This window comes from Cynoglossus semilaevis, chromosome 16 (genome assembly GCF_000523025.1).
Source record: "Cynoglossus semilaevis isolate Cse_v1.0 chromosome 16, Cse_v1.0, whole genome shotgun sequence".
Taxonomy (NCBI): domain Eukaryota; kingdom Metazoa; phylum Chordata; class Actinopteri; order Pleuronectiformes; family Cynoglossidae; genus Cynoglossus; species Cynoglossus semilaevis.
Window position 1 is genome coordinate 16,561,055 of NC_024322.1, and position 13,099 is coordinate 16,574,153.

General features: G+C 43.0%; 2 protein-coding genes across 2 annotated transcripts in view; both read right to left on the reverse strand.

The window, feature by feature from the left end:
• Window positions 1-35: 35 nt before the first annotated feature.
• LOC112488305 (ribosome quality control complex subunit 2-like) lies at window positions 36-1,486 on the reverse strand. Its single transcript, XM_025063907.1, has 2 exons — window positions 1,083-1,486; window positions 36-868 (listed from the first exon to the last, which is right to left on the reverse strand). Exon 2 carries the CDS (start codon window positions 670-672, stop codon window positions 91-93), a length of 582 nt encoding a protein of 193 aa, XP_024919675.1. The 5' UTR covers window positions 673-868; window positions 1,083-1,486; the 3' UTR covers window positions 36-90.
• Window positions 1,487-2,161: 675 nt separating this feature from the next.
• The window catches only part of LOC103392416 (PTB domain-containing engulfment adapter protein 1-like), a 52,661-nt gene continuing 41,723 nt past the window's right edge, over window positions 2,162-13,099 (reverse strand). Inside the window, 11 exon segments of the mRNA XM_025063903.1 lie at window positions 2,162-2,401; window positions 3,444-3,538; window positions 3,658-3,685; window positions 3,687-3,809; window positions 4,875-4,961; window positions 5,121-5,237; window positions 5,374-5,511; window positions 5,625-5,723; window positions 5,848-5,919; window positions 7,323-7,384; window positions 10,457-10,538. Coding sequence (XP_024919671.1) covers window positions 2,330-2,401; window positions 3,444-3,538; window positions 3,658-3,685; window positions 3,687-3,809; window positions 4,875-4,961; window positions 5,121-5,237; window positions 5,374-5,511; window positions 5,625-5,723; window positions 5,848-5,919; window positions 7,323-7,384; window positions 10,457-10,538 — 975 coding nt within the window. The 3' untranslated portion in view covers window positions 2,162-2,329.

Sequence of the window (13,099 nt, forward strand, 5' to 3'; positions counted from 1 at the left end):
GCGCCTGGTCATGTCCTGGTCCACACCGCTGCGTCCCCGAGTCCCGGACGACATTTCCCTCCTCTTCTTCTCCCCACAGTTCGACAGAACTCAGGAGACGAAGCAGCCACAGAGGCGCATACAAAACGTTTTTTGTCGTTCCATCAGCACCTTCGTGGTGTGCTTCTGGATAGAGGCGGCGATCACGTGCTCCACGCTGGGGTCAGGGAGCAGCAGCATGCAGCGCACCTTCCCCACAAAAGTCTTTTTCAGTTCTCTGGTCACGCCCCTGGCCGCCAGCCTGTGCTTGTCCATCTGGGGCGTGAGCTCCTCTGGCAGGGTGAACTTGTCCAGCGTCAGCTCCACCAGACGTTTGATGTGGGCCGCCGTCACCACCTCGTTCAGGCAGGACAGCGTCCCCGTCTTACTCAAAACGCGGTGGACGGTTAAAACCGTAAACATGTGGATGTCCTTCTCGCGGACCCTGCGGTTCTTGGCGAGTGTTTCGGAGTCTAGCGGTTCATCCACAGGTCCCTCTTCCGTGGACTCTTGGACGGCTCCGTCCTCCACCGACTCTTCTGCGCTGTCTTCCACGCCGTCCTTTGCTTCGTCGTCCTCATCTGCGCCTTCCGTGGACTTCTCCTCCTCTTCCTCCTCCTCCTCTTCCTCCTCCTGTGTCTTCCTCTTCCTCATGACTCTCACTCTCAACTATAGAAACATCTGCAGCGTTCTGCAGGAGGTGAAAACCACTTACTTGACTTCTGGACCTCTGCCAAGGTGGAAGTAACCGACCCTTTGAAGTGGCGCCATCTGCCTTTGATCTGCAGTTAAATATGACACGGTCACATGTCTGTGATGTCATCATTTTCTACTGATATGGTCTGTTAGACTGGGGAACAGAAACAGAGAAATAGTCACTGTATGTCTACAAGAAGTTGAACTACAAAAGTTCCATATTTCGGTGGCTTCCAAAGTGGGGGGCGAGGACCACATTGTGTTCATAGACCAGAGTAGAAGTTCCTGCGATACAACCAATCAGTGACACATGATGATGACTGTGCTACTGGTGCAAATTATTGACTATGACATTGTGTCGTGGAGACCTGTCCAGGGTGCAACAACGCCCTCATCTGGTGAACTTGGCGATCAGCTCCAGCTTCCTGCGACCCTGTAAAATAAAATATTAAAAGGTAAAAAGTGAATGAATGACGTTAAAAAAATGAGAATAAAAAGAAAACATGAGTGACATAATGATGTAGCAATATTTTATTGATGTCAAGATTTTCTATACCAGGTGTAACAGCAATTGCGAAAAAAAGTCAAACTAGTCACGATGGTGCTGCACGTATGAACAAAGTGTGCTGACGAAAGTGCTTCCGGCCGCACCAACGCGGACATCAACAAATGATGTTAAAGACTAAAACTAGGGATGCCCCATATTAGCAAAATTAAGTAATATCGGGGTTTTTTTTCTCTAAAAAATTTGCTAAAATCGTACATACGTACCCCATATTAGCAAAATTAAGTAATATCGTATTTGTTTCTCTAATAATGAAAATCAAATTTGCTAAAATCGTACATACGTAGAGTCCTATGACGTTTAGCTCAGGTTTGGGGGCAAACGGCTGCATATATCGGTATCGGTTGATATGTCGGAAATTAAGTAACGGCAGATTCGGATATTGGCAAAAAGTTAATATCGGACATCCCTGACTAAAACGCAAATCCATCGGAAATCTGTAAAAAGAACCAAACCAAGGTACGATAGTTCACCATCAGAAACAACAGATAAAAAAATGTTAGTAAGCAATATACAATTTACAAAATATTCTAGTGGATTAATTCATCTAGAAAATGAGCTCGGCCGGAGTAAAACAAGCTACGATGTGTGGGGGAGGGACCGAGGTGAAGGTTTGTCCATCGTAAAAACAGGAATGTGTAGAGAAGAATACTGACTTTGAAACGATCACACACACACACGCACACACACACAGACACACACAAAATACGTTCTATATAAAAATCTCTCTCTGACTGTACCATTCCACCTTTTCCCACTATTTACACCTCACCTGTGTAAGCAAAGGTTCTCAAAACTACTCCCTGTATGTATTAATTCATTATTTGTTTTATATATTTTTTTATACAAAAATAGTTCATTTCTATTGTGGATCTGTGTTTTGTTTTTTTCCCCCATTTGAGATATTTGGAAAAAAAAAAAAAAAATTAAATGCATATAAACACGAGGACGAAAACCGTGAAAGTTTTCTTGACTCGACAGTTCAGTGGATTCCGGCACTTTCTTTGATTAAAACCAGATAAAAACACATGACGAAAAGCATTTTTGGCATCAGCAGCGACCGTCCAGCAGGTCCAGGGAGAAGACGGCGCCCTCTAGTGTTAGTCCCATTTTGAACCCCTCCTGAAAGACAAGGTCAATGGACAACTGTGACGTTCAGTGGACGTTCACACCAACACAGTACAATATCAAAAAATATGCGCCATACCATCTATGGCCACAAGAGGGCACTGTTTAGACCCGACAGCCAAACGCTGTTACAGTCTTTCCATAATAACTTTTTTTGTTTAATCCTACTGAAATAAATGTCTGGTTGGTGCTGACATATGGTCCAGAAAATACAGTCAAAAAGTTCTGAGACATTTTTGCATCATCTCCTACAGCTTTTACCAGGGTTTCTATTTTATTTTTTATTTTTTTCAAAATGTTTCAGAACTTTTTAACAATCAGTACTCCCACTAGAGGGAGGCCAAGTACCACTAGTGCTACATGTTCTTCACAAAAGTGCTGATGCATCATGCCAGGCCATGCACGGCTGACAGAACCGAGCTTATTCACAAAAGTTCTGATTAATTACAGTCACACATGCTGTGAGAACGAACAGAACAAAAGTCCACAACGTGCAGTTAAAAATTTAAAAAAAACAACAACAGTCAGGTGAACAACAACACACACACACAGAGTACAAACCATCTCTGACGCTGCAGGCAGAACAAAGAGAAGGAAAGATTAATTAGGTTTAACTACAGAAGCTGAGAGGAAGAGGAGGAAGATGAAGAATGAACTATGGGCAGGGCTTTTCCTGTGGAAAACATCATAAATAATAATATTTAAAAATCAATGTTCCGCTCCGTTGACAGCATCCTCAAGATTTAATATTTAGCACTGTGAAAAAGACTCAGAAGGTGGCAGTATTTCAACTCCCAGGATTAAGATTTCACAGTGAAGTCCAAAGAAGAAACAGAGCTGAGGTTGGTTAGCCTTGTTAGCTTGGGTTAGCCTAGCATGGGTAAACACTGACTCTTAAAACAAAACGCTACGTGACAGAATGGTGCTAAAACACCGCTAACATACAAAGCTAGATGCTAACTAGCTGGCTCCTCCTGGCTCCAGGGACCCTTTGTTGAGAACCGCTTTAAAATCCAGTCTCTGTTCAAACGTTTACCTGCATCTCGTCCAGCTTGGACTGAATGTCTGGAGGAAAGTCAGCAGCCCCGCAGGTGAACGGATCGAAAGGCTCCGCACCAAACAAGTCCTTACCTAGAACCACAGACCACAGGTTTGTCCGTGATCATTCTCTGAGCCGCGCTGCTCAGATTTACGAGAAAATCAGGAATAAACGTATTTTAAAAAGTCCGTTTTATTATTACGTTACTCACTTATGTCTGGTGGTAACGTGGTGGGTGGGGTGGGGGGGGGGGGGGGGGGGGCAGCCGTTACTGGCTGCCGTGGGCATCAGCGGTGGCACCGGGGAGAAGGGGACCATGTCGAAGATGTCCGTGGATTGTGGTTTGGTGGAAACGCTTCCAGCCTGCGTTCAGAGTCACAGTAAAGGAAAGGGTTAGAACGGGCTGTGATCGGTGACACGTTGGACCAAGACTGAAGATTTGGACAGAAAGGAAGCACAGAAACCACAGAGCGCAGGCAGAAGGAAGTAAGAAGTGAGCAGAGCAAGTAGATTGTTGGAGGGGGAAAAAAAGGAAAAGCAGAGAGTGTTTACACGAGGCCGGGGGATGCTGCACCCCTCCACGGGCTTAACAGGAAGGACAGCGGGTTTGGCAGGCGGAGGAGTTAGTAATCCAGTGGACAGGTTGGAATCTGGCGAGCTCATAGGAGTGAGCGTGACAGATGAGATTTCCAGACAGGACAGCGACTTGATGCTGTAACAGCAGTAGAGAGACGAAGGCCTCTGCAGCGAGAACGCTTCGTCGGCCGTGTTAATGTGCAGACGCTGGGGGGGAGAGAGAGAGAGAGAGGGAGAGAGAGAGAGGTTGGCACACACAGGAGGAGGAGGAGGAGAGACCGTGTTATTCAGTGTGTGTACCTGCGGTCCCTGAAGGCTCTCTAAAAAGCTGGCATTTGAGGCACTGAGAGGGGAAATGTTTTCGGCGCCCTCATCAGACCAATCAGCTGTGTAATTGCTTTTGCACCACAGTGGGCCGAGACCCCCGACTTAGTCCTTCAGCACTCAATGACACACGCAGACGCAAAACAAAGCTAACATTTGTTCACCTGGTTTGTGATCGTGGTCGGTCGGGTGAAACTGAAGATGATACGCCGAGGTTAGTCAGAAAGTTCTACGACAAATAAATATCTGTTTGGGTAAAAATGTGACGTTTGCTCTGATGCTTCAGTTTTGAGGCTTCATTCAAAGCTGTTAGAGAACTGACGCCTCGCATGTACAAATCTGTCTGAGAACTTTTTGACTGACCCTTGTAATGCAGTGAAGGCAAGAATAAAATAATCTGAATTCAATTTCAATATGAATTTGAAGGTGTGTGGGCGTGGCCACAGGTGATGACGAGGTCGTGAACTGGTGGCACTGGTAGAGTTCACTGTGGAAACCCAGTCAGAGTGAACAGAGAATCGTCCTCACCGCTGGAACGTGAGGAATCATCAGCTGATCCTCCAGATCCCGGAGCTGTTTCTTCAGCTCAGAGTTTTCCGACTCCAGTTCTTGAATCTGCAGACACGGCAGACTGAGGAGGTCAGATCCAAAACACACACACACACACCTTCGAATACGACTTTCTGTCTTTTTGTTCCACTTAATATGGAATCTTTTGGGTTGTATTGAGGAACGTTGCCCTGCTCTGATTGGTCAGTGTGCTCAGATACTTGCTCTTTTCTGAAGATTCCCAATCTGTTTCCTCGTCTCCACGTCTTTGCCTCCGGACTCCAGAAACTTCTTATAGGCCAAGTCGAAGGCCTGGCCGATGGTCAGAGTTATTTCCTCGGCCTGCGGCAGAACCAGGACACTCATGAAGTCTGGTCAACCACACACACACACACACACACAGACCCCCCCACACACACACACACCTCGTCCGTTCCAGAATCATTAACGTCTGACTTGACTCAAAAACGGCACTTACACACTTTTCACTGTCGAACACGTAGCACAGGTGTTTGTTGGACTCGGAGTCTTTGCAGATGAAGGTGAAGATCCTCTTGTCGGTTTTGTCGTCGGCACAAAACGATATCCTGTGGAGCTGACAGTTATGCTGCACATCCTGGAGGAGAACAACAACAACAACGACAAACAACAACAACGACGACAAAGACGACGATCATGAATCATTTCGTATCGTGAGTCGAGTGAATCGTTACATCCAGTTCCCCTCACTTTAGACTTGGGGTCCAGGATCTTCACGCCGTAAATGGAGATCTGCAGTTCCACCTTTGGGGTCTTCTGGCCCTCGGACTTTTTGATGTGTCTCTGGAACTAAACAAAATCATCGTATCGTACAAAATACAGAGACTTTTTATAAACCATCATAGCCAAGACTTTAGAAACTTTATAATTTTAGATACTTTAACAACAGCTGGTTAGTGTTGGACCATTTTACCTTCAACTTTCTGACTGCATCCTTCACCACCTCAGTGCCTTTGGGTGATTCCACCTCTGTGTTTCCCAGGAACTGGAGCAGAAGAGAAGAGAGTTTTCACATCAGTCAGGAGACGGAACAAACCCAGGGAAGAAACAAGTGGAAGTTTCACGTCTTAATGAAACCAGAGAGTTGGTTTAACCACCATCACCACAGTTCTTCTCTTCGCCAACAGATGGAGCTGTTTGACCTCTGTTAATGAAGATGTTTTTTTCCACTGGGCAGGTGCAGGCTACAGTAACAAACAATTCATAAACAGTGACCTGGGGGCCCCCTTCAAACCAAAACAACATTGCCCCCTGCTGGACTACAGCCAACAACTCAGACAGTCAGGGATTATCTGGACTGCACAGCAGAATCTGTGGAAACTTCCAGTGACGAGGCTTTGGTTAATTAAACCAGGAGGTGGTGGACCACTGAGGAGAGCTGGGGTTTTAATCATCTTGTTAACGAACGTTTGTTAAAGCACTGAAATCTACCGATGTCCTCCAGGGAAATTTGGAAATCGTCTAAACTGTGAGAAACCAGAAGTGAAACCCACCGGCACTGTCTGCCTCATTGACAACTGTTGCCAAATGTTGTTGATGCAACGAGGTCAACACCCACATACATGTCCATGTATTTCAAATATACCTTTTTTTTTTAGATGTAAACACACAAAGTTGTGCCATAGCCACCCCGCCGGGGGGGAAGGCAGGGAGGGGTTAATCTTGCCCGCCTGATGAATTTTTAAAGTTTGTCTTCAATATTTCAGCTACGTCTCAGAGCAGAAACATGTAGGTTTAGGTTAACTTAGTGGTTCCCAAAGTGGGGGGCGCCCCCCACAGGGGTTGGTTGGCATATTATCATATTTATTGTACAAGAGGAATGGTTTGTGAAGAAACTGGTCACTCTAAACTGACTGTTTATTGAAAGAAAACCCATACTATCTAGGGATGTCGGATATCAATTTGCAGATATCCGATATGCCGATATTGTCCAAACACTTAATTTCCGATTCCGATATCAACCGATACCGACATAGGCCTGGTAATATTTATTTATTTATCTGTGCAAACCACTGTATGAGAATGAGATTAGTTAAATGAGCTGTAACGCTGCCATCTAGTGACTTTCACTTTAATATACAACGATTATATAATATAACGATTCTTACTATGAGTATGAGATTAGTTAAATGAGCTCGGACATCGGACATTCCTAATATTATCCATTCATATTCACTTTTTTTTTTAACTCAACTTACGCTGACAGAAAATAAACCCCAGCGTCAGTTCTTGTCCTTAATAAAGAAACAAGGCCGTAGTTTCCTGTAGAAGAGCCGCGTCATTAAACATTAAAAACAGAGTCAGTCTGACAGGGCTCATTAAACAAACAGCAAGGTCAAATCACTCAACAGTTTGGAGCATCATCGTCCAATCCTCAGTGACTCCTACCTTGACATTGTAGGGGATGTAGTGCTTGGCCAGTGCATCCGGGGTGTGCATCCAGGACTTATCTGGAACGATAGGGTTAGGGTGATGAGTCCAACACGTCACATCACTTTAATGACATGGTATCGTCTTCTGTGTGAACACAGTCAGCACCGATCGCTGTCACAGCTTCTAGATCTAATTCTCTGTGAAAATCCTTTGTCTTGTGTTTTTTTAACACCTGTACCATGAGATTGTTCAGTTTCTTTTTGCAGAGCACAATCATTTTCCCCCCGTGGGGAGCCTGAGGGAACGGCGATACGAGGACGGAGTATTTCCTCCTTTCACGCAGAGCTAAAAAGGCTGGAAGAAGTGTAAATTCCCAGGAAGTGATCTGACAAGGTGTTTTTCAAGTTGTCAGCACACGTTCATTTGATTAAAGGAGGGGAGATGAACCGGGGCCGTTATCTCCTTCACCAGCAGTCGGCCGCACAAAACAGCTACAACGTGAGCGCTGCACGAAAAAAAGCGGAGCGGAGTGATACTGTGTTGTTGAGCAGGCTGCCAATAAAGATGTCTGAACATGGAGCTGTGGGGAGGCACGCTGACTGAAGGTCACCTCATGAAGTTGACTTGTCAGCTAAGGTGTCAGATTTAAATGTGCTACAGTCTCCAAGGGATGTGTCCTGTGAACAGCCACTGCATCAATGTCACGGAGACTTGTTTTTTTTTGGTTTTTCTGGAGACATAATCGACCAACGGCGAGTATCCTGAAGAACCATTTGGGACGTGCTTTGACCAGAAAGGTCACAAGTCCTTCATGCATATTGGACTCTGGCCACGGCTCTGACAAACACCTGCCTCAGTGACAGCGCTGTCAAAACACCGAGCTTTAAAAACACCTGGCAATTTATAACTGCTGCCCACTCTGGGAAGAACTGCTGTACTGCATGCTGCAAGTTTTCAATCACTGCAGTGACCGTGTGGTGTGGGTAGAAAACAGATGATCTCCAGGATTGGTCAATCTGTGACTTCAAATATATCACTTTACTAACTGAGGTGTTAACATGACATTCTCCATATTATCAGTTAAATACATTTGACTAAAGGTGAATGTTTTTAATAAAACTTCCAGACACTCGTCGTGCTTAAAGTATCCCAATATATCGCAATACATCGTATTGTTGCACCTGTATTGTGATACATATCGTATTGCAATATTGGACATCCCTAATATATATATATATACACATATACATATATATACATATATAAACATATACATATATACACATATACACATATATATACATATACATATGTACATATATATATCTCAACTCTGAATGAATACGTATGTAATTCATAATTAATAACGACAACAGTAATAATTTTTTCTCGCAGCTCGTTGAGTGCCCTCTACTTTCACTTAGCTCTCACCTCTCACAGAGCCAAGTGCACATTTTTGGAGAGGCCCAGGGCAGTGGGCAGGCAGCAGACTAATTCACTGCAGTGTTCAATCAATGACAAACTACAGACCTGCTGGGTCTGCACAGTTCTCCATCACACAGGAGACGACTTCCATGGAATGAGAAGCTAAGCTACTCTTACATTAGGCCCCGGTAGGACAGGGTTACTGCATGTCACGGGGGAAGAACTTGTATACATCAGGTAGCAAGTTATGAATGGAATAAAGTATAAAAACAAAGTATGCAGTTATACATGAAAAATACTTTCTAAATGTGGAGCATTATTAATTAATCTCTCAATTTTTGTACATAGTAAAAGGTTGTTTCCTGTGATGTTATATATTTTAACTTGGGATGTTGGATATTAACTTGTTGCCGATGTCTGACATGCCGATGTTAATTAAATGAGCTGCAATGCTGCCATCTAGTGACTTTATATATTATCTATATTATATTATCAAACATCCCTAATTTTAATATAAAAAGTACTACAGCACACTTGACCAACAATTATAAAAATCCAGTCAGGGTTGACCATGTGTTATGTGGTTTGGCGCATTACCAAGTACCAGTAAAGAAGTCCACATGGTAGAACAGAGGTCAACATCAGGGCTTTGAGGGGTTTTCGGTCGGACTTGTGTTTGTCTGCTGCTGCCTTGCTAAAACAATGCAATGTCCACAAACAGAGGACGACTACTGAGTGCAAGTCACGTTCAAAAGCTCAGAGCCATAAAGATGGGAGATAAAAATGATCAAGATCCGAGCTGGCATTACCTGCAAGACGTGATCAAGTCCAAAAACACAGGCAGACGCTGAGATAAAGAGGGAAATAAATCAGTGGAGTTGAGCTGTTACCACAGACGAAGCCTTAACTTCTATCAGCCAGACGGCAGCAACAAGAAAAAAAACAAAAAACCAAAAACATCCAGCTCAAATACAGCACTCCTCCTCACAGATGATCTAAATAAAAATTACTTTCGTACTTTTCATTACGTTTCTAATTGGGAGAAACAGTTTACTGTACATTTACAACCTTTTTTCCACAGCAGCTCTATTTATACTAGGCCTGTGTATCAGCAAGAATCTGGCAATACGATACGCATCACCTTACAGGGACGGTGACACGATATATTGCGATATACTATGATACTATAGGCATGACCATATACTGAGTTTTTAGACGGTGTAGCTGTAGTCCCAGTGTGATCCTAGTCTCAGACTCTGCTGTTGTTCCATCTGAACATCAGTTCCTAACACTGGAACAGAGGGATCTACATTTGGAAAAAAGAAAATGAACCAACACCAGGAATATTGGACTGGGAATTGGTGAAACAAAACAGTGCGATATTTCAGTGTATCAATATTTACACCCTAGTTTGTACAACCACAAATATAAAGGTATGACACGTCTAGTGCTCATTTAAAAAGAAACAAATATTTACCATCATTTTCTGTAATTGAATTGCCAGTGAAGAAAGAAATAAAAAGACAAGGAAAGACAAAAGAAATAAAATGAAATGTCTTTATCTCTTTTTTTTTTCTTTAACACCACCAGGTTAGAAATACCTTCTAAAAAGAACAACAGAGAAGAGCTGAACTGACATAAAGTGTTTCTCATCTAGACCTCTGAGGAAAAGCGCCGGAGCTGATGTCTGTACGGTGGATCAACGGTGTCATTTTTTTGCCTACCTTTTTTCCTGTTGAAGGCGCGGTTCATAGTGGAAAAATGTGCGTCTCCAATGACTCTCTGGAGGTTCTGCCAATATTGCACCTGGAAAAGCAGCAGAGAGACGGGAGTTACAAAGAGCCTGGCACCAGAGGGTTCAACAGAGTGCAGACGGAGTGAACTTTTTTTTTTTATAATTATAAAGCTGTTCCAACAGGCTCCTGAACAAATATACCTCACACACATCAGAGTCAGAGTCTTCTCTGGTCAAACTGATAATAATGTGGTTTTTACTGCTTTACTATTGTTTTTCTACTAAAGACCGATGAAGGTGAAGTCAATGCAATGTATCACTGTATCACCCCCGGTGGTCAAATGTTAAATGGAAGCTACAGGTGCTGTAAAACTAACCTGATATGATGTTAGAATATCACACCGTTACAGACGACTCAGCTTCAAATTAATGTCTGAAGGTCAGCGGCTTAAACAGATAAACATTCTAAAAACCACTGTCTAATAGGACTAAACTGGAGAACATGGAGGACCCCCTCCAAACACACAGAAGAGAAGAACTCAGTACAGAAGAACCATCATTTCAAACTATAAAAGAGAACACTAAAAAGTTGGAGTATGAAGAGAACATTTTAAAAAAGTAAAGAAACCCATCAGTTTCTGTCTTTTTATGACCAGTGGACAATGGACGGCGAAAACGTTTGTTTTATACACCCTGGTGGGTGGAGGTCCTTGAGGTGCTCTCAAGTATCTGTCCCTGATGTGAGGCATCTCACTGGCCTCTCGATGATCACGTCCAGACAGCTGGAGTGCTGCGCTGTTATTTCCCTGAATTGCCATCGAAAAAAACCAAGGTTGAAAGAAGAATCTTTTAAAAACACAAAGCTAACCACTTAGTAGAGCGCTTCATCGTCACCGAGTTCATCATCATCATCATCATCATCTTGTGACACTCCTTGACACCGGTTACATCGACCACATTCCATATTTCCATTGTAAAATAATAGTGAACAGTGTGTCATTGTGACACTCAGGAGAAAAAAAATAGAGTTTTAAAACATTTTTTTTTTTAACTCAAGGAACTCTCGGACCTCAGGCTCTTGAAAGAGCTGCAGAAAATTTAAATGGAACAAGCTTCAGGGTGGAGGCTGTGACATTCCACAGACTGCCAAAACATAGGATCGCTGCAGTTGGAGGGGTGGGGGTGGTGGTGATGGTGGGTGGGGGGGTACTTACAGGTCCAACATAGTGCTGCTTAAAAGACTGTGGTCAGATGGACAAGGACACCAGAAATGTTTACTTTTCACCAGCAGCAGACGACGCTGCAGAACAGGAAGTACCTCATGAAAAACTGGGAGGCGGTTGGCTCGGTACCTTTATGGAGAGTGAGTTTGAAAAATCTTTTTTTGATTAAAATGCCTTCACTCTGGACAATAACATTTTGTTCTGGGCCGAGACAGCGCGGCTACCGCTGCGTTTGTTTGTTTGTTTGTTTGTTTGTTTGTTTGTTTGTGGTGAACTGTGATGTCATGCTACGACCCACCTGGCTGTTACGTCACTCACTCTGACTGACAGCCAGTGTCAGCCTGTTTTAATAGCTTCCTGTTTGGTGGTCCAACAGCACCACCTTGGAAAAAGTGCCAACCCCACGACACAAACACACACGGCCTCTTCACACAGAGCTGTGAACTTCCTCAGTGTCGTTTCACTGTTTACTACTGCAGTCGGTGCAGCAGGTAAGTACTGCACAACACACCGAGTACAATCAGATAAGATATACCAGTGGAGGAATACACCACAAGTACTGAGTACACATGGATCATGAAGCTTATGTGATACGATGATGTTACAAAATATTTGTTCTACTTTTTGATGTGTTTTCATTGTAAACAAATATTGATACAATGAAATGTTGTGATATTTTGTTTTAAGGTACTGTATCAGTATTTTACTGTATAAATTCACTGTAATTTTTTTTTTTTACAAATGTCCGATAATAACTTTTTACCGATTTATACCTGATTGCGATATCAACCAATACCGATATTTCCCAAACTCTTTTTCTGGGGGATCCATATTTTAAAAGTCACAAACCTTCGTGACCCACGTTAACAGACATTATTCGTAAACTTCTGGGAAACGATGCAAATGATGCAAAACGACCCACCTGAGGGTCGTGACCCAGTTTTTGGGAAACAATACCCTAGGGGACAGAAGCTTTTTCACCCCCTCTTTTGAGATTAACAGTCAAATATTCATGGCGAGATTTCCCACATTTAAATTATTAATGCAAAACTCAATATATCAATATGCCTACAGCATCAAAATATATTGTATTATTACCCGTGTATCGTGATACATATCGTATCATAACACATACCAATTTTCCATACATGAACTGTCTACAAGTCCAAACACAGAGTATAAAAATAAAACCAAATAGTTTTCATTAAACTGTTAAAATGTTGCATGAATGTCTTTCTGTAAACACTCCAAAAGAAATATTAACTTTAACTTTTCATTCATGACCAAATATCTAAAAGTAAAATGTGAGTGATTCAGCACTAACGGGAAAGAATGTTCTTCAACATCAGCCACTTAAATCATTTTCCACAAGGTACAGCAATAATCACATCCAGACTCCCAGCAGGCAG